Raw genomic sequence first — 20,935 nt, 5'->3', positions numbered from 1 at the left:
GGACATTCTTGATCATCACCCTCCTCTGGTGTTGAGGGGGGGATGAACCTAATTCCATCTGCTGGGTCATTGAGGAGCTGTTGAGCTCCAAGGGTAGTGGCCCAAGAGTCCGTATACTGAAGTCTTTGGGGGAGGAATCCCTGAAGCCAGTCTGGGTACCTGCCTGGTGCCTGAAGGTCCCAATGGTGTCCTGGACAACTTTGTAGATAGTATGTACTTGTTAAATTGTGTTCAACAGACATGTTTCAAGTGCCTGCCACGAGCCACACACTGTCCTCAGCACTGACTATACAAAGATGTAAAATTAGAAGCACTCTGCCCTCAGGGATTTGACATCCTCCTATTAATCACTCCACAAGCATTATGTGCCAGGCAAATACAAAAAAAAAAAAAATGAAACAACTCTTGCTTAGTGTGAGCGTCTCTCTTCTGCTTGCCTCCCCTCTTCCCGCCCTGACTCAGGTCCATGGTACCAGACTACGGCTGTCCCAAGTATCGCCAGCTGACTCAGGAGAGTATGTGTGCAGGGTAATTGGCAGCTCCGGCCCTCAGGAGGCCTCTGTTCTCATCACTATCCAACAGCATCGCCCTGGCCATTTCCACCGTGAGTCTCCCTGGGGTAGATGGGGATGCCTGGGGTGTGATGGTCTGGAGGAGTTAGCCAGGACCCTACCGTCATCTCTTAGGAAAGAACTTTGTCTCAGGGGAGGCAGCTAGGTAGCATAGTGCATAGATACTGGATATAGAGTCAAAGAGACCTGAGTTCAAATCCTGCCTCAAACACTTTACTAGCTATGTGACCCTGTGTACAAAAACCTCTCTGTCTCAGCTTCCTCATCAGTAAAATGGAGATAATAGTAGCACTTTCCTCCCAGGATTATTGTGAGGATCAAATGAGATAATACAGGTAAAATGTTTTGCAAATGTTAAAGTGCTCTATCAATGCTAGCCATTATAGGAATGAACTATGGATGGGGAGGCATAAGTCCTAGATTCAAATTCTGCTAGTGATTATTACCCCTTTGACACTGATCAAGTCACTTGGACCTAGGCTTCCTTGTCTATAAAATAAGGTGATTAGAGTAAATATTGGTGTAGTAGATATGTCAATGTCTTTGGAGTCAGGAAGACCTGAGTTCATATCTTACCTTACTACTTACTGCCACACTTAGTAGCTGTGTGACCCTGGGCAAGTCACTTAATCTCTTTGGGCCTCAATTTCCTCATCTGAAAAATAATGATGTTGGACTTGATGTCCTTGAAGGTCCCTTCCAGTTCTAAACGTATGATTTCACGATCCTCCCAGATCTAATTTCTGTGCCCCTCAGCTTGAATCTCTTACATTCTTGCCCTTCCTTTCCCCTCTCTCCCCCCAGCCCAGGGTGTTGTGTACCCTGTCCGAATCGAGTCCTCCTCTTCCTCCCTGGCCAATGGACAGACCCTGGACCTCAACTGCCTGGTGACTAGTCAAGCCCCACACACCATCACATGGTACAAACGTGGAGGCACTCTTCCCACTCGCCATCGGGTATGAGGGCTTCTGGGGAACAGGGAGAGGCAATTCTGAATAGAGGGTGGAGGGGACAAGAAAAACAGGTTTAGGAGCAAGACCCATTCTGAATACCATGCCTGATGCTGTCTTAGAAAGGCCAGCAGCTTGGAAGTCAAAACACCTGGGTCTCTATCAGGAGGGTTAGGCGTCAGGACCTTGGACAAGGGCCCTGAACCTCTGAGACTCAATGTCCTTATGAGTGAAAACAGGGGGTTGGATGAACCCTGGGATTCTCAGACTGGGGTCTATGAACTTGGTTTTTAGTCTTTTGATAACTATATTTCAATAGATTCTATTTTCTGTGTAATCCTATGTATTTTATTTTATTTAATATATTCTATTTCCTTGTAATCCTATGTATTTTATTTTGTGCATTTAACACAATTCAGAGAAAGGGACGTTCCCAGCCTGCCCAAAGGGTCTAGAACACCAAAGGGTTCAGAACTGCTGGACTAAACAGTCTTTAAGGTCCTAAAGCCTGTGATGTATAAAATAAGAATAATGGTATTTCTACTATACTGTCTCAGTAGAGCAGGGCTGGATAAAAAAAATGATATGGTACCTGCCTACATTATGCTAGAAAGAATATGAGCGGAACTCCCATAAGTGCAAGGCAAAAAAAAATTTGTTTTGACAGCAAGTCATAGCATTTATTAAAACTTACCATTTAAGTTACTAGTTGAGGCAACTAGGTGGCACAGTAGATAGAGCACTGGCCCTGGAGTTCAAATCCGGACCTGAGTTCAAATCTAGCCTCAGATATTTACTAGCCATGTGACCCTAGGCAAGTCACTTAACCCTGATTGCCTCAAAAAAGAAAAAAAGTTAATAGTCAACAAAACAAATTGTTATACTGCTCTTTGATCTCACGTCTGTCTTGAGGGAGGCACTGTCCTCTGCTTGGCCCTGAGAAGGTACCTCAAACCCAGTTCCATGGGCAGTATTGCTAGCTTCTGGACAGAGTTTGTCTCCATTTCCCCCAGATTGTGGGCTCCCGGCTGCGGATCCCCCAGGTCACCCCTGCTGATTCTGGAGAGTATGTATGCCATGTCAGCAATGGGGCCGGCTCCCAGGAATCTTCGCTCATCGTTACCATCCAGGGTGGTGGCTCCTCCCACTGTAAGGCCCCTTTTCCCTCATACCCATCCTTCAGGGCATCATCAGGTAGCTCACTGGGTTGGGGTCAGGGGCTGACTAGGAGTCTCAGATGGGCCAGGGATGGCAAACAAGCCCAGTGGGGGTCCCATGCCAGGGAAAACCCAGCGTCCCTGAGCCTTGCCTTTGGTTCTCTCTTTGCAGCCTCAGGCATCATTCCTCCCATCAGGATTGAATCTTCCTCCCCTGTGGTGGCTGAAGGACAGACGTTGGATTTCAATTGTATAGTCCCTGAGCAGAGCCAAGCCACAGTGACATGGTACAAGAGAGGGGGCAGCCTGCCTGCCCGCCATCAGGTATATGTTGGGCAAAAGATAATCTCAGTGTAGGAAGGTTCTGTAAGTCAGGGCAGAGGGAAGGGAGAAGGAAAGATGGGAAGAAGAGGAAAGGATAACAGAGGGATGGAAGATGAGATCTAAGATTCAAGATGTACAGTGGGGTAGGGCACCAGACCTGGAGTCAGAAAGATCAGGTTCAAATGCCGCTTCAGTCAGTTACTATATGGTTGACTCAGTTTCCTCATCTGTAAAATAAGGGTATTAGATTCAATGGCTTCCAAGGACTCTTCCAGCTCTGAATCTGTCACCCTATTATCCGGAGAACCCTAAACTTCTTTAGAGGTCTCCTGCTATATTCCCCCTAGAACTGGGGACTCTCATTTGTTGGGGACTTCTAGCAACAAACAGTTTGGGGGTAAGAATTCTGGGCTCAGAATCAGGAGGACAAGAGCCTGAGGTCCAAGGCTCAGCTGTATCCCTAACTAGCTATGTAATCTTAAATCAGTTCCTATTTCCAGGCCTCAGTTTCCTCATATGTAAAACCAGGGATCAGCTAGTGAAACTTGGATCAAACCATGGGATTAAAAGTGGGTATGAGAACAAGGGAGGCAAGATTTGGTAAAGATGGGTGGGGAGAATAGGAATGGATCAAGGAACATGATAAGAGTAGAGAAAAGTTTTAGTGTGTGTGAGACCAAATCTCACTATCCTTCTAAACCCCATTTAAATCCTACTTTGCACTGGAAACCTTCCCTGATTGCTGTAGCCCTCAGTGATCTCTCTAGGGGAAAAGATGAGGGGATTGGACCAGATGATCTCCTTGGGTTCTCCTGTTCTGATAATCTCTGAATTTCAGTGACTTGGGTTATCAGGAACCAAGAGAATGTGAAAGGGGATGCAAGGAGGACGCTCAGTCTCTGTCCTCCCTCCATCAGCCTTCTCTTCTATCAGGTTCATGGCTCCCGCCTTCGGCTAAATCAAGTGTCAGCAGCTGATTCTGGAGAGTATGTGTGCCGCGCTAACAACAACATAGAGGCCCAGGAGACTTCCGTGGTGATCTCCATCCCCTCCAGTGGCCCCAGCAATGGCCCCTGTGAGTCTGACCCTGAGTCTGTCCATTCAGCAGGTCCACCATTCAAAGAGCAAGTGTCTGCTTTGGGTTGGGCATTTTTAGAGGGACTGGAAATGCAAAGGCAAAAATGAATGAGTCCCTACCCACAGGGGTCTTATGTTCTATGACTAGGAACTGACCCAGCTCATCCACTAAGTCCTTAATGCTCACCTTTGCCAAGCCACTCCTCCTCTGCGACCCTCATCTTCTCTCATCTGTAAAGTGAGGGGCAGCATAGTGTCGTGCAAAGTCCTAGATCTAGAGTCTCCTGTAATCTTGGACAAGTCACTTGTCCTTGGTTTTCTCATCTGTAAAATATCAGGGCTAGGCCAAGTGACCTTGGAGATGCTGTCTCGTATTAAATCGGTGACTTTTACCCTGCTTCTTTCCCAAGACTGATAAGAGGGTGATTAAAACAATAAAACAATATGAGTCTGGGATATTGTCATGATTAGGACATTTATTTGGGGGAAAGTGCCTTGATTCACCCCTCCCCCACCTCCCCATTGCCCCAACCACAACCATTGCCCCAGGGTCCCAGAAAGGCAACATTCTAATCTCCATAGTCAGATTTAGCCTGGGATAGCCAAGGAGCCTATTAGATGCACAGCCCCCAAAATGAGTCATGCCTTGACTCAGCATGGTGTCATGGATAGGATAGAGTTAGGAAGACCTGAGTTCAAATCTGTGCTTAGACTGGGCAAGTCTCTTAATCTCCCAGACTCAGTTTATTTTTCTGACAATGAGGGAATTTAAATTCACTGCCAAGGTACCTGCTGGCTCTAGGTCTATGGTCCTATGACCCCTCCTTTCTGCCTTCAGCCCCAGGACTTACGTCACCAATCAGGATCGAATCTTCTTCCTCATCTGTAGCTGAGGGACAGACCCTGGACTTGAACTGTGTCATTTCTGGACAGGCTCATGCCCAAGTCAAATGGTACAAGCGCGGGGGCAGCCTCCCGGCACATCACCAGGTATGTGATGGCAGCCTTGAAGGGTAGAAGCGGGGTTCAGAGGTTACTTCAGCCAGGAGTGTGCTCTCCTGGCCCTTACCCAGGTCTGCATCAGGAAGGTCAACAAACATGGAGGGAAGGATCAAAGGATCTCATCAACAGCAGAATCTGTAGGTCATGTTCTTTCTGACCTCTCTTACTCCTGGCTCAGGTCCATGGCTCCCAGCTGAGACTTTATCAGGTATCACCAGCTGACTCGGGCGAGTACGTGTGTCGGGTGATTGGTGGCTCCAGCGTCCAGGAAGCTTCTGTCCTTGTCACCATTGAACCTGCTCACCCTAACTCTGGTTCTGTACCAGGTGAGGGCCCCAGCATTGGAGAAGGTGGGCCACAGAGGAAGTAGGGACAGTGCAGGGAAGATGGACTTGGGGTTAGGGGAAGAGGCAAGGAATACGGTTGAATCTGCCTGCTGAACCAATACAAATCTCAGAGAGCATCTCATTTAACCCATGCCAGGGCAGGAACCCCGTCTACAATATCTCATCTAGCCTCTGCTTTTAATCCTTCAGTAACAGGGAACTCACTACTTCTGAAGTAACCCGTTCTACTTTGGGGCATCTCTATTTATTAGCAAATCTGTCCTTCCATATCACCTTTTAGTCAATAGTAAAAGTCACTTAAGACTAGCTAATGAAAATTATTCTCCATTTATACTATGTAGGGGTGGAGCACCCAGTGGGGGCTCTATCCAGTGACATTCTAGAATGCCCCCAAGGGTATCCCTAGAACTCTGAGCTCTAGAGCTTTGCTCTAGAGGCCCCTTTGTGAGAGGGGGAGTTGGGCTAAAGGTCCTCAGAGTTTCTATGAGCTACACTTTATAACTCTCCCTCATTTCCTTTCCTGTTCCCTCAGGCCAAGCAGAATATGTCTAACCTCTTTCCATCCTAACAGCCTACTGCACCATTGCCACCTCTCCCACTTATCCATATCTCCATTAAAATGTGGGGTCCCAAATCAGGTGCAGTATTCTGAGACAGTCTGGGCTGCTCCTAGGGGACAAAATGCTGGAGTGGAGAAGGTCAACCATTCTGAGGGGAAAATCCTTGTATGCTGATACACTTTGTGTGCCCCCAGCCTCAGGCATCACCCCACCCATCAGGATCGAGTCCTCATCATCATCTGTGGCTGAAGGGCAGACTGTGGATCTCAACTGTGTGGTGGCAGGACAAGCCCCTGTCCGGGTCTCGTGGTACAGGCGTGGGGGCAACCTTCCTGTCAAGCACCAGGTATAGGGAATTTAAGGGGTAGAGAAACCTCAGGGAGAGGGAGAAATCAGAGAGAAGGTCCCTCATGAGTGGATTTGCTCAAGCCATGCCCGAGAAAAGAAATGATTTGAAGCCACTGAGGACTACAGATGAGGTGAATCAGACTAAGCAGTAGATGGAAGGATCAGAGGCCCCAGGGGGGTAAATCAGAGGGTGTGGAAAAGTTGGAGGGCACAGGTGGTCTGAAGGCCATGGAAGGGTTAGCAATCACAGGTGGGTCAAAGGGCACTGGGTGATGGTGGTCCAGAGTCACATGTCCTTGCCCAGGTCTACGGCTCCCGGTTACGGCTGTACCAAGCATCTCCAGCTGACTCTGGCGAGTATGTGTGCCGGGTGCTCGGTGGTGCCAGCCCCCAAGAGGCTTCTATCCTGGTCACCATTAAAGCTTCAGGCTCCAACGCCGGCTCTGTCGTCCCCAGTGAGTGCTTATGGGGGGCTGTGACCAGCAGAATTAGAGGTGGGGCTGCTTATGATTCTGGGATTTGGGAAGAGGTTTGGGATCCTGGGAACCTTCAGAAATTTCCTGTATCAGAATCTATGAATGCTAAGGCTTTGGCTTTATCCCTCCCATCGCCTACTGTGGTACCTACCTCTCAACACGCACACAGACACACACACAGATACACACACACACACACACACACACACACACACACACACACACACACACACACATGCTGTTTTTCTCTGGCTGATTTTGTAAACATTGTCTGCTAGAAGGCAGCAGACCCCTGCTCCAAAGGCCAGAGGGAAACCAACCATGTCTGTCATTCTAAAAGCTATAGACCTTCCTTCTATTTAAGGAACAGGAAAGGGGACAACCAGAGAGGAAGATAAATCTCAAGCCTCACAAATGCCTAAAGACTCTGGGACAATTCAATCCAAAAAAACAGTTATTCAGTATTTCCTATGGATAAGACCATATACTATGCATCGAGAATATAAAAAATGAAAAACAACCCTCTTCACTCTTTAGTAACTTATGGTCTCCTGGGGAGGGTGGGCATTGTGGAGGATAGAACATGTCCTCAGATATGTATAATATAACACAAGATAAAATGGGATAGGGGGGCGGGAACGTTTGTGATCATCTCTTTTAGCTAAGGGTATAGCAGAAGGTTTCATGGAAGGAGGTGGTCCTATGCTCAGCCTTGAGGGGAGAGAAGGTTTCTGTCACCAGGTGGCCCTGAGGAGGGAGGTGTCCCAGGCATGGGGCAGCCTTGGTAAATGCAAGGAGGGAGACGGCAGGACCAAGTTGAGCTGTACAGTCATGTCTGACTCTTCATGACCCTGTTTGGGGTTTTGTTAGCAGAGATACTGGAGTAGTTTGCCAATTCCTTCTCTACCTCATTTTAGAGATAAGGAAAATGAGGTTAACAGGGTTAAGTGACTTGCTCAAGGTCACCTAGCTAGTAAGTATCTGAGGCCAGACTTGAACTCAGGAAGATGAGTCTATTCATTGTACCACCTAGCTACCCCCACATAGCTAGTACATTTGTATGTATCAGAAGCAAGACTTGAACCCAGGTCTTCCTGAGTCCAAAACTGTCTCTCTATCCACCAAGCCACTATGCCTCTCCTGTCTTACACATAGCTGTCATTTAATAAATGCTTGTTTAATGGAATGGCAGTAGAAAAGGGACAGGATCTGAAAGTCAAAAGACTCTCAACCAGGCACTTACTGTGGTGACCCAGTTAGTCAGTCAACATTTATCAAAGTGGCTACTATGTGCCAGGCACTGGGGATACAAAGAAAGGGAAAAAACACTGTTCCTGATTTCAAAAAGTTTACATTCTAATGGGAGAGCCAATATCCCAACCACCATATATATACAAAGCTCATAAGTCACTCACTTTCCAGCCCTGGTTTTGTCACCTGTAATGGGAAAAGATCGGATTTAATAACCTCTAAGTTTCCCTCTAGCTTTAACTCTGTGATCCTGTGAATTGAATTGAATTGAACTCCAGCCACCCTTACACTCTGTGTGTGCCCACAGCTGCTGCCACCTTCATACCCATCAGAATCGAGTCCTCATCCCCAACCGTGACTGAAGGTCACACAGTGGATTTAAACTGTGTGGTCCATGGGCAGCCCCATGCCCAAGTCACATGGTATAAGAGAGGGGGGACCCTCCCCACCAGACATCAGGTATGGACACAAAGGATGGACTATACCCAAAGTTTCTTCCCCCATTCCAACCCCTTCCCAGTCTTTGCCTTCTCTTGGCCAATTGGGTGGCTTCCTTGACCATGCAGCCCCTGCTCACCCTCCCCAAGCCCATCTGGAGCCTCTCAGAGAAACCTGGGGGGAGATAGGATGTTCTAGACTGAGCTAAGCAGACAAGCCCTTGGTTGGTCATCCCTCCTCTTGTTAATTCTGTTATGTCCCTAACCCCCAGGTCCATGGCTCCCACCTGAGGCTCTATCAGGTGTCTCGGACTGACGCAGGCGAGTATGTGTGCCGGGTGATCGGGGTCTCTGGCCCTCCTCAGGAGTCTTCATTCACCGTTGCTGTATTACCTTCCACAACTCCTGCTGAATCCTACCGTGAGTTGAGACTCCCCAAACAGGGCAGGCTTGAAGTAGTGGATTATCTGAGTGAGGCACCCTCCACCTCCCTGCGACTCTTGAGCCCCTCGCTATCCCTCCCCTTGGACCGAGGCTCATTCTCCTCTGCTGCCCCCCTCTCTCACTAAGCCTGCCTTTTCCCCAGGCCTCCAGAGCCCAGTCATCTCCATTGACCCCCCCAGCGCCACTGTACAACAGGGCCAGGATGCCACCTTCAAGTGTCTGATCCACGACGGGGCAGCCCCCATCAGCATCGAGTGGAAGATGGCGAGAAACCAGGAGCTGGAAGGTGAGCAAAGCCTTAGGGGACCCTGGGGCCTGAGGGCATTGGCTCTCTGACCCTGTCTGGGGTGAGGCTAGCCAAGTCAGGAACCTCCTGCCTTGGGCGACGTATTTGCCTCTAGCATATAAGGGGAGAGGACCAGAGACTTCTCATGCAGAAAGCCAAGGGTCAGAAGTCACCAGGGATGGCCAAAGGTCTTGAACATAGTTGTGCTAGGGTTTGATATGAGGAAGGGTTCTCTGGGTGTTAAGGAGGTTCCCACTTCAAAGATGTTACTTACGCCAATAAGAGCTAGTCTGGGTGGGCACTAGGTGGCGAAGTGAGCTCAGTAATCCCTTTGAGATGCTCTGTGGAGCTATTTATGCAGTCATAGTCTTTCTATAAGCCACACATTTCCAACTGCTTCTTAGACAGCTGGAACTGGTTGTCCATCTCAAGGGCAACTAGGTGGCACCATAGTACATAGAGTGCTGAGTCTAGAGTCTGGGTGACCCTAGGCAAGTCACTTCACCCTATTTGCCTCAGTTTCCCTCATCTATAAAATAAGCTAGAGGAGGAAATGGCAAACCAGTTCAGTATCTCTGCCAAGAAAACCCCAAATGGGGTCACAGAGAGTTGGACATGACTAAAAGATTGAACACTAGCCTTTGTATAGCATTTTCAGACTTCCAAAGTGTTTTATACAGGATATTTCATTTGATCCTCATAAGAACCCAAGGTGCTATTGCTATCCCTGTTTTACAGATGAGGAAATGGAGGCTGGAGGATTAAATGACCCACAAAGCTGGTCTGAGGCAGGATTATGAGCTCTAGGTCTCAGCCCACTTTGCCCACTGGTTACCACTTGTTCACTTGGCCCATGAGGACAAAACCAGAAGCCATGGGTAGAAACTTAAGTGAGACAGATTTTAACTAACTGTAAAGGAAAAAAAGTCCTTAAAAATCAGATGTGTCCTAAAGTAGCATGTGCTACCTTTGTGAGATAATGAGTTTTTCATCACTAGAGGTCTTCAAGTAGAGACCACATGGCTATAAAGGGGATTCCTAATCTTGTATGAATTGCATGAGATCTTTTGACAGTAGACCCAAGGAGGGTCTGTAGCCAGAGTTCATTATCACTGAGCAGTTTGTGCAAGGCCCACTTGGTAAAGATGTCTTCCAAAGGATTCTTGCTCAGGTGGGGATCAGATTGGCTTGCTCTTCCATTTCTCAAGTTCTGTGATTCTTGGATCTTGGGCTGCTGCAGATGTGAAGGATAGGCAGGACTCCCACCACTGGCATTAGTGAGACTGATCTTAATTAGGCTACCTATGCAAGACATGATGGTCCCAGGAAAAGAGGGAGAGCAGTGAGAATATGGGAACTCCTTAGAGAGTCTGATGCACCTGCATGCCTTTCCTGCTGAGTCTGGTCATGTGCTCCCCACTAGGGTGGGTGTGCTCCCACTGGGACAGGCGTACTCCCCACTGGAACAGGTGAGCTCCCCACTGGGACAGGTGTGCTCCCCTTCCCAAGATGGGACAAGGAAGAGTGTGTAAAAGGTCATTTTATGGAGCCACACAGAGGCCTTGGCCATGATATAGTATCCAAGGCTACCCCATGGTGCCTTTGGGTCCCATGACCCTCCCTTAGGGTACATACAATGTCAAGCAACCTGACCTTGATAAGAGAGTAGTATGGGGATATGAATGATGAGAAACTGGAGTGACTCAGGCTAAGGTGTGCCAGACATATCAAGAGGCAGGTCCTTGGCATTTTCCCATGGAGAAGCAACAGAGTATAATGGAAGAACTCCTAGACATGGAGTCAGGAGACCGAGGTTTAAATTCCAGCTCTACTACCAGGCCCTAGACAAGCCATGTCTGACCCACCTTTTCCTCATCTATAAAATAAGGAGTTGGACTAAATGATCCCTAGGGCCCCTTCTAATTGACATCCTGTATCCTAAGGGCCCTCCCCATCTCTGATACCCTCAGTTCTATTCCTAAGCAAGAAAGGCACTTGGAGATCAGGAGCACACTAGGGAGAAGCAATGGGGACCATAAGTGCCTAGGAGGGCTGAGGACCAGGACCAGATCTGAGTGTCTCCTCTCCTCTTTGCCCTCTCCCTTGTAGACAATGTGCATCTCAGCCCCAATGGCTCCATCATCACTATCATGGGAGCCCGGCCCAGCAACCATGGCACCTACCGCTGCATGGCCTCCAACCCCTATGGTGTGGCCCAGAGTGTCGTCAGTCTCAGCGTGCAGGGTGAGTATGTCAGGCACAGTCCCTGGGGCCTGGGTCATCCAAATGTTCCCAGAGGCCTAGCCTGGGCTGGCTCAATAAATCCCACTTCCCTTGCCTCCCATAGGACCACCCACAGTGTCCGTGCTCCCTAAGGGCCCTGTACAGGTGAAACTTGGCAAAACTATCTCTCTGGAGTGTGTTAGTGCTGGAGAGCCCCGCCCTTCTGCCCGCTGGATGCGCATTGGGATACCCCTCAAGGTGGATCACCATCGGACTTTGGGGCCAATGGACAGCCATGCCACGTTGCAGGTGAGGATGGGGATCTGGGCAGGGCTTCTGTCAAGAAGCTATACCAGGAAGAGGGCATGATAGAGATCAGGGCAAGAAATTGGAGTGCTCCAGAGCCAGTGTCTTAGCATTAATGTTCATGGGGGAAGAGTACAACCTCTAAATTTTGCATAATACATTAAATATATATAGATGAAACTTAAAAATTTCATAATATATAAAAATAATTAACTATCACCTAATGCAGAGCAACTAGGGGAGGGTGTCACTCATTGCCAGCCTAGGGAGGCAACATTGAAGCCTTCCAAAAAGCAGAAAGGGCTGGTGGGTGGGAGAAGGTGATGGTTGTGAAGGCAGCAGATAGATACATGCTGACAGTCAGAGTCTGCTAAAACAGGGCTTTGTTTTGCAGGAGAGGGCCCTGGGTCTGGAAGGCACAGCTGCTGGTTCTGTATTATCCCTCCTCCCTTTATTGTCATTGTGTGTTTGGGAGGAGGTGGGTCACAGGTGGGTGTTGGGCCTGTTTAGTGGGATCCCCACACATTATATATCAGAGTAGAATAAGGGGATGTTCACAGAGTCAGTCTGGCACTACTGTTTGAATTGACCTCCATCTGAGTTTTAATCTGGTTCCAGGTCCTAAGATCCTTAACCAGGATAGAGTGGCCTGTGCTTTTCTAGGACACTTACAAGAAATCGAGAATCTCCCTTATCCTCACTGGGTGGTGGGGAGAGACAGGCTCTTCACCTCTTCCGAGTGGTTCCATCTCAGGGTCTTGGTTGGATGACTCTCCCCTCAATCTTTGGGTTCTGAACTAGCCTGAACTTTTTATCTAAGTTCCAGTGGGTGTGATTCCCCCAGCCAATCCCAATATATCCTACATTCCTTGATTGAAATACTTTTGATTAGTTGACTGATTCAATGGAGATGTTAAGCCTTGTTGGCCCCTGATTCATACCTTGCATTGATTGATTCAATGAAGGCATCTGGGAGCCCTCTATAATAACTGAGGAACCCCCTTCTTAGGCTTACGTGACAAGCCTACAGAATTCCTAATCTGTCCAAAGCATGTCTCGCATCAGAATGGGATCTGTTATTTCTTTTTCACTGGTGTGCAAGGCTTTAAGGAGATGCAAGAGCAGGCCCCCGAGGAAGGGGCTGCCTGGCTGCATGGTGTTGGTCGGTCACTGAAGGAGGATACTATTCTTTTTTGTTTTTTAATACTGTTTTTTCCTAATTACATGTAAAAACAATTTTTAACATTCAGGATTTTTTTTTTAATTTTGAGGTTCCAAATTCTCTCTGTCCCTCCCCTTCTTGCTCCGAGACAGTAAGCAATCTGATAATAGGTTATACATGTACAATCATGTAAAACATGTTTCCATATTAGTCATTTTGTGGGAGAAAACAAAGAAAAGAAGGAAGGAAGGAAGGAAGGAAGGAAGGAAGGAAGGAAGGAAGGAAGGAAGGAAGGAAGGAAGGAAGGAAGGAAAGGAAGGAAGGAAGAGAGAGAGAGAGAAAGAAAAAAGAAGGAAAGAAAGAAAGCTTTGTTCTGTATTCAGATGCCATCAGTTCTTCCTCTGGAGATGGATAGCATTTTTCATCATGAGTCTTTCGAAATTGTCTTAGATCACTGCATTTCTGAAAAGAGCTAAGTCATTCACAGTTGCTGTTGCTGTTACTGTGTACGATGTTCCACTGCTTCTGCTCACTTCACTCTGCATCAGTTCATATAAATCTTTCCAGATTTTTCAGAAATTACCCTGCTCATCATTTTCTTATAGCACCATAATCATATACCACAATTGTTCAGCCATTCCCCTCAATTTCCAATTCTTAGCCATCACAGAAAGATCTGCTATCAATAACCTTGTACAAATAGGTCCTTTTCCTTTTTTAGAAAATCTCTTTGGGATACAGACCTAGTAGTGGTATTGCTGGATCACAGGGGCACAGTTGTATAGCCCTTTGAACATGGTTCCAAATTGCCAGCAGCAATCTGTTGTAAGCATACTCTGTATTCCTTGTGCCTCTCCCCAGATTGCAGAGGCCCAACCAGAGGATGCAGGCACTTACGTCTGCTTGGCCCAGAATGCTCTGGGCTCTGCTCAGGCTCGGGTGGAAGTGAGTGTGGAGATAGGTACAGCACCAGTGGGTGCCCCCAAGGTGCACGTGGAAAAGGCAGAGATGACTGTGGAAGCAGGGAAAACGGCCACCCTGCGCTGCTCAGCCACAGGTAGGGAGGAGGGCATGGCCCCCCGGGGAGGGAGGGGTGCTCAGTATTACCTGGACAGGGCACTAGAGAAGGACATTCTTGAACTTAAAATGTTCCAGAAGTGAATATGTAAATGTCTACTGAAGTAGGCAGCTAGGGGGAGTACCATAATGCACTGGTCCCAGATTCAAATGCAGCCTCAGACACATTCGTGTGTGTGATACTGGGCAAGTCAATTAACCTGTCTGCCTCAGTTCCCTCGTCTGCAAAATGGGACCAATAGTAGCTCCTACCTTCCAGGATTGTATGAGGAACAAATGAAATAATATTTGTAAAGGGCTCAATACAGTGCCTGGTACATAATAAGTTCTACATAAATGTTAGCTATTATTATTACTGTGATATTGTAACAATTTTATATCAATATGTTATGATTATATAGTGTATTACATTTATATAAGATGTAAATAGTATATACTTACTAATATTGCCAATATTGATGTATATTATTATGACACTAATATATTATTATGTTACATATTATTACTCTGTTAACCAGTGGGTTGTAGAGGGTAGGCACAAGCCATTCCAAGGCAGGGCTGTAGCTCTACATGTCAAAATAATAGTCAGCCTTTCACTGTGAACAGCTCTGGAAGGCTTGTGTGTCACTCTGAGCTCCAGCTGTTCCCTTAGAGCTGTCTCGGCTGCTCTGCTGTCCTTGACCTCTCACTTAGGAGAGCTGGCAGAGCTTGGGCATCCTGGGAGCTTAGCAGAAATGAAAAAAGCATGAGAAGATGGAAGTTCAGATGTAGACACTTCCATTTATAATCTGCCCTCTTGGGCACTTGACCTCCATTTCTTCATCTGTCAAATGGAACAATGAAATCTTTTTTGGTCCCGTATCTTAGCAGATAAGCTACTTGAGAGCTGCCTGGGCACTGAGGATAAGTAACTTACCCAGGGTCACACAGGTCAGTCTGAGAGAGGACTTGAACCATGATTCTAAGAGCTATTACTAATGCCTCTTAAACAGAAATACCTATAGGCTGAAGTAATTAATTGATGAAAAAACCTAAGTGCCAACATTGTGCTGAGTGCTGAGAATAAATTTTTTTTTTAAACCAGTCCTCATCTTTAAGGAGTTCTCAAGTAGTAGTAGACCTGTGATAGACAGATGTGAAGGCCTGGGAAGGGAGTATCTGGGAAGTCCCTGGATAGATGGGGAAGGGAAGCCTTGAGGTCCCAAACTGGCACACCCTTTCTAGGAATAAAGGTGGTGTTTATTTGATTACTTAGCTGGGGCTGGAAGGGAGTGGGGCACCCTCCAGACAACTACCTGGTGGAAGATGAATTGAGTAGAGGACTTGATAGGTTGGGAAATTTAATCCTATTATCTGTTGGGGGGTGTGGTCTGGGGCATCCATATTTAATTGACTAATTGAATCATTCACCAAAGTTGATTGGGTTAACAGTCTTTTGTTTGGGGGTGATGGGAAGATATTTTCAGATGACTTAGGGGTTGCTTCCCCTGAAGATAGGCTGAGAGTTGAAGGGAATGAGAATGATTTGAGGTGATTTGACCAGATTATTTCTAAGGTCCCTTCTACCTCTAACACCCATCATCTTAGAGAATGGTCTAGGTTGTCCAAGGATGCCCTGCCCCATTCCCCATCCCCATTCCATCTGGTTCTTTCTACTTTCTAGGTAGCCCCCCTCCCACTGTGCATTGGTCCAAGCTTCGTGCACCTCTGCCCTGGAAGCATCAGCTGTCTGGCAACACCCTGATCCTCCCTGAGGTTGCCCAGCAGGACTCTGGCCAGTACATCTGCAATGCCACCAACTCAGCTGGGCATGCTGAGACCACTGTCATCCTGCACGTGGAGAGTAAGGACCCGGCCCTTGGCCCCTAGGAGCAGATACCCCATTTTTAAGCCACCTGCCTCTTGTTTCTGAACTCCCATGGCCCCACAGACCCACCAAACCTGCCAGCAGCTGGAGTGCCCTCTCTGCTAGCCCTCCTCCCAGTGTCCATCACTTCACAACCATCTCCTCCATTTCTCACCTCTGCCCATCTCTCCCTTTGACCTCTAACAGAGCTGGTTTCTGGGGCTAAGCAGACTCTTTGCCCTTCTCCCTTCACTCACCTCTGCCTATCCTTCCTCCCTACCTAATCTATGATCTATGCTTGCTGCCCCTCCTTGCCCCCTTGGTGGCCTTTGCTTGCCCCCCTGACCCCCTTTTATTTATCTCCCCCAGGCCATCCATATGCCACCACAATCCCAGAAGAGGCCCTGGTAGGAGTAGGAGAAATGGCACAGTTTCAGTGCCTGGCACACGGAACTCCTCCACTCACCTTCCACTGGAGTCGAGTGAATGGCAGCCTCCCCATATGGGCAACTGCTCGAGGGGACCTGCTGCGCATCCACCCTACTACCCCTGAAGACGCCGGCCAGTACCAGTGCCTTGTCACCAACAAGGTGGGCTCTGCCCAGGCCTTTGCCCTCCTCCGAATCCAGGGTGAGCACCACATGAAAGGGGAAGGGGAGTGACATTCTCTGGACACCATTTACTAGTGCCGGTGCTTACTGACACCTCCCCCCTACATAGAGATGGGACCTCACTGCCACTGTCGCTCATAAAGACCCACACCACTGCTATCAATTCCTACTGTGTACAAGGGCCTGAGCTCTGTGATAGGAATGCAAAGATGGGAAACAAAGCAATTGGTGACCTCAGGGGGCATACTGACTTTTGAGGGGTTATAACACCCCTCAAGGAAGTATTATACAAAATGAGACAGCTAATGATGCAGTGGCCTACAGTCAAGGAAGACCTGAATTCAAATCCAGCCTCAGACACTAGCTCTGTGACTCTAGGAAAAGCACTTCACCCCTTCCTGCTTCAACTTTTCTCATCTGTGAAATGGGGATGATGACAGCACCCATCCCCTAGGATTGTCAGGTGGATCAAAGGATATAGTGTTTGTAAGGTGCTTAGCACAATGCCTGGCACATAGTGAGAGCTATACACACGCTAGCTGCTATGATCCTTAATATTATCATTAGTATTAGATGGGGGGGTTGAAGAGCAAAGGGGACCTCCAGACAAAGTGCTCTAGGGATACTGGAGAAGGGAGAAGATTTCTGCTGGTGTATTGGTTTCAGGAAAGACCTCTTTGGTCCTGGGTTTTCTCCTCAATAAAATAAGAGGCTTGGGCTAGATGACCCAAGGTCCATCCTGGCTCTAGACCGATGAATCTAATATCCATTAATAGTAATCATCATTTACACAGTAATTTAAGGTTTACAAAGAACTTTATTTATATCTCGCAACTCAACTTCAGTGAATGGATGAGTGTACTTGTTGTCTCCATTTTACAGATGAGAAAACTGAGGCAGAGAGAGTTTTGTGTGTGTGTAGGCCCCCAAAGTCACAAAACTAGTTAGTGGTTGAAGCAGAATTTGAACTCAGGTCCTTATGACTCCACGTCCACTTTTCTCTCTAATGTGCTGCCTGGGGGGATATCAGGGAGATGCTTTTGCACGGGATTTCTTTTTCTGTGGAATGGGAAAGTTAGATGAAATGATCTCTCCTTCAGAGTACCTGATTTCAATGTAATTCAATTCAACAAGAATTCACTAAGCACCTACTATGCGCTGTCCCAGAAGGTGCAGATATAAAGACCAAAATGAAACAGTCCCTGATCTCAAGTAACATACATTCTATTGCTCTGACGTGCCAGTTCTTTTACTGACTGCTTGCTGGCCCTGAGCAGGTCACTTCCCCTGGGCTTCATTGTACCTTCTGTGAAATGGGGCCTGGATGTTGGCTGAAAGTTCCCTCCATCTCTGAAATCCTGTGGATTGGAGTAGAGGGCGAGTGGGGGCATGGGGAGGAGGGAGGGAGAGGCTCTTTAAAATCAGGAAATTTCTTACTAGATGGGAGAGGAGCTGGAGGGAGCCAGAGAATCTAGAATTGAAAATTTAAAAAATAGTGTTAAAAAATTTTTAATAGATAAAGTCAGGAACTGTGTCATATTTCGCTGTCATGTATGTAGTCTGTCTGTCTCTAACTTCCAAAGCAGGTGAAATTTGAAGTAGCATAAGTCAGAATCCCCCATCTCTGCTTCTCTCCTGGGTCTTCAAGCAGAGGGCTAGGGATGGGTAGTGCCCAGGAAGGTGCCCCTTGCCCCGTGACTGCCAACGAGCAGCAGAGCCATGACGTCCAGCCTTGTTCCAGCAGGTGCCCACCCTGCAGGCCCCTTCCCTGCAGCCTCAGCTCCAGCTGTACATGTCACACCTCAGCAAGAGACCAAGAGCATTGGGGGCAGTGTCGAGTTCCACTGCGCCGTGGACAGTGATGTGGGGACCCAGATCCAGTGGTTCAAAGAAGGAGGACAGCTGCCACAGGGTCACACTGTGCAAGATGGGGTGCTTCGGTGAGGAGGGGAGGCAGACAGAGCAAGGGCTGGAAAGTGGAAAGGGGCCTGGGGTCCTGTCCCCGGGGTCCCTGCCATGGAGTGTATGACAGAGCTTTATGCCTCACGTGTGGGGGATGCCGTGACTTTGGCATCACCTATTACAGTGGTGTTAAGATTTCCAGAGTAATTTCCTCACTAAAGCCCAGGGAGGTCACTTAACTAATCAGTCAATCAGCAGACATTAAGGACTTCCTATGTGCCTGGCACTGTTCAAAGCTCTGAGAATTCAGATACCAGCAGGGGGAAAAAAAGACAATACCTTCCCTCAAGGGGCTTATGTTCTACTGGGGGAAAACCATACATAAAAGAGAAGAATGGGGTGAAGTAGGGGCATGGGAGAGAAAGTTCTAGAAAGAACCTGAAGAAGGGGGTCCCCAGAAGAGTGAAGAATGGTTTGCCTGGATGCCCTCCTTGAAATGGAGGGTCTGGGAAGAATCATCCAACCAGAGGGGAAGGCTGCAGGGGCAGAGGTTATGTCCAGCGTGTGAATTTCAGGGCCAGAGTGACGTAGAAGAAAAAAACTCCTGGAGAGAGTCAGGAGGGCAGCCCAGAGAGATGTTTTCCCTATTTTACAAAAGAGGAAACAGAGTCAGAAAATAGTGATTTACAGATGGAAAATGCTGCTGTTACCGTTAACTGCTGTGATTCTTATTATCATTGTTGTTTAACTGGCCTTTATTGGCACCATTGATATTGGACTCTGATTTCTTTACAGGATCCAGAATTTGGACCAGAGCTGCCAAGGGACATATATTTGCCGTGCACATGGTCCATGGGGCCAGGCCCAGGCTAGTGCACAGCTAGTTGTTCATGGTGAGTAAAAGTCTTTTTTTTCTTTTTTCTAAGCAATCAGGGTTAAGTCACATGCCCAGCGTCACATGGCTAGTAAGTGTCTGAGGTCCAATTTGAATTCAGGTCTTCCTGATTCCAGAGAGCCAGAGCTCAATCCACTGGGCCACCTAGTTGCCCAATGGGTGAAAGTCTTGGTCTAATCCTAGAAATTTACTGTCAAAGTACCTCAAGCCTCTACAGATGGGTGGGGAGGAAAGAAAACTAGCAAGGGGAAGGATTTGAGGGACTTTAGCCAGTCTTTTCAATCATAGAGATTATATGCCCTTCCAACACTGAGATAATCCCATATATACCTTATTTATGGGGTGTTAGAGTAGCATAATCTCTGATACAGAGTAGCCTGAGAAACTAGGGATTCCTTGAGTGTAACAAAGTAATCTCCAGAGCCTGTGGTTAAGACTTCAGGCAGCTTACAGCCCAGCCCAGTGTAAAAGACATTCCTCAGGGACACCTGTAAGAAAGGGGAACATAGGCAAAGGCCACAAAGATCTCAGTAAATCCTCTCTTCTTCTTCCTGTCAATGCAGGAATTCAACTCTTTAGTATATAAGCCAGATTCTGAAACAGAAATCTGGGCTTTCCAAACTTTATAAATTGTCAAGTGGCCACATTGGAGTGGGAGAAAGACGGACATCCTCTTGAGGGCTGTTGGCATAGGTGGCTGGCTGCCTTGCTGCTCTCAGCGCTTGACTGCTCTGGTCCCTTGATTATGATAAGCATTTCCTTCTTACCTCTCCATCCTCTGGTGCCTATGTCTCTGATCCCTCTCCTTCTCTCCCTTTCTCCCCAGCTCTTCCCTCTGTGCTCATTAACATCCGGACATCAGTGCAAACTGTAGTGGTGGGTCACGCTGTGGAGTTTGAGTGCTTGGCTCTGGGTGACCCCAAGCCTCATGTCACCTGGAGCAAAGTGGGGGGCCATCTACGCTCAGGCATTGTGCAGAGCGGAGGCACCATCAGGATTGCCCGCGTGGAGCAGGCAGATGCTGGACAGTATCGATGCACCGCCACCAATGCCGCGGGTACCACCCAGTCTCATGTGCTGCTGCTTGTGCAAGGTAAAGGCCTACCTTAGATCCCTCCAGTGACCTGCTCATGGTTCGATCTCTGCACCCATCATTTCCCCCAATCATCAATCTCATCCATGTCCCTGAGCTTCCAATGTGGCCATGCCCACCTTTCATCCCACTTTTTGTCAGTCATGCCCTCTCCACCCCAATCTCCTAACCTAGCCATGCCCCCCACCTCCCTTTTAATCCAAGTCTGTCCTTCTGTTGTATTCTCCCTCCCAGACCTGCCTATATCCCCCACATGGTGCCTGTATCTCACAACATGTATCTCCTACCCTTGCAGCACTGCCCCAGATCTCGGCCCCTCCTGAGGTCCGAGTGCCCGCTGGTTCTGCAGCGGTCTTCCCTTGCATGGCTTCCGGCTTCCCAACTCCTGACATTACCTGGACTAAGGTAGGAACCTACATGGGAGGAGAGGGAAATGTGAAGGTCATTGGAGGTTGAGAAAGCCCAAAGATTAGGTCAAACCAGAGGAAAGAGGAAACCTAGAGACATAAAAGAACATACTCGGGAGAATTGAGACATCATTGAAAGACTTGGGTTCAAATCCTACCTCAGACATTTACTCACTATGTGA

General features: G+C 47.8%; 1 protein-coding gene across 7 annotated transcripts in view; it reads left to right on the top strand.

The window, feature by feature from the left end:
• Positions 1–20,935, top strand: part of HSPG2 (heparan sulfate proteoglycan 2) — a 162,217-nt gene that overhangs the window by 125,436 nt on the left and 15,846 nt on the right. For 6 of the 7 annotated variants that reach the window (XM_072609209.1, XM_072609208.1, XM_072609207.1 and 3 more), the window contains 21 exons: positions 463–604; positions 1,377–1,528; positions 2,536–2,671; positions 2,852–3,003; positions 3,937–4,078; positions 4,919–5,070; positions 5,261–5,408; positions 6,184–6,335; positions 6,642–6,792; positions 8,372–8,523; positions 8,774–8,921; positions 9,088–9,231; positions 11,341–11,475; positions 11,579–11,763; positions 13,784–13,979; positions 15,663–15,842; positions 16,215–16,475; positions 18,198–18,396; positions 19,154–19,251; positions 20,080–20,346; positions 20,642–20,751. In XM_072609209.1, coding sequence (XP_072465310.1) covers positions 463–604; positions 1,377–1,528; positions 2,536–2,671; positions 2,852–3,003; positions 3,937–4,078; positions 4,919–5,070; positions 5,261–5,408; positions 6,184–6,335; positions 6,642–6,792; positions 8,372–8,523; positions 8,774–8,921; positions 9,088–9,231; positions 11,341–11,475; positions 11,579–11,763; positions 13,784–13,979; positions 15,663–15,842; positions 16,215–16,475; positions 18,198–18,396; positions 19,154–19,251; positions 20,080–20,346; positions 20,642–20,751 — 3,402 coding nt within the window. The remainder of the gene's footprint in view (positions 1–462; positions 605–1,376; positions 1,529–2,535; positions 2,672–2,851; positions 3,004–3,936; positions 4,079–4,918; positions 5,071–5,260; positions 5,409–6,183; positions 6,336–6,641; positions 6,793–8,371; positions 8,524–8,773; positions 8,922–9,087; positions 9,232–11,340; positions 11,476–11,578; positions 11,764–13,783; positions 13,980–15,662; positions 15,843–16,214; positions 16,476–18,197; positions 18,397–19,153; positions 19,252–20,079; positions 20,347–20,641; positions 20,752–20,935) is intronic. The other variant, XM_072609204.1, reaches the window with a different exon arrangement.

The sequence above is a fragment of the Notamacropus eugenii genome, chromosome 5, assembly GCF_028372415.1.
Source record: "Notamacropus eugenii isolate mMacEug1 chromosome 5, mMacEug1.pri_v2, whole genome shotgun sequence".
NCBI lineage: Eukaryota > Metazoa > Chordata > Mammalia > Diprotodontia > Macropodidae > Notamacropus > Notamacropus eugenii.
The sequence above is the reverse complement of the archived record's forward strand: the minus strand, read 5'-3'. Positions and strand labels throughout refer to the sequence as shown.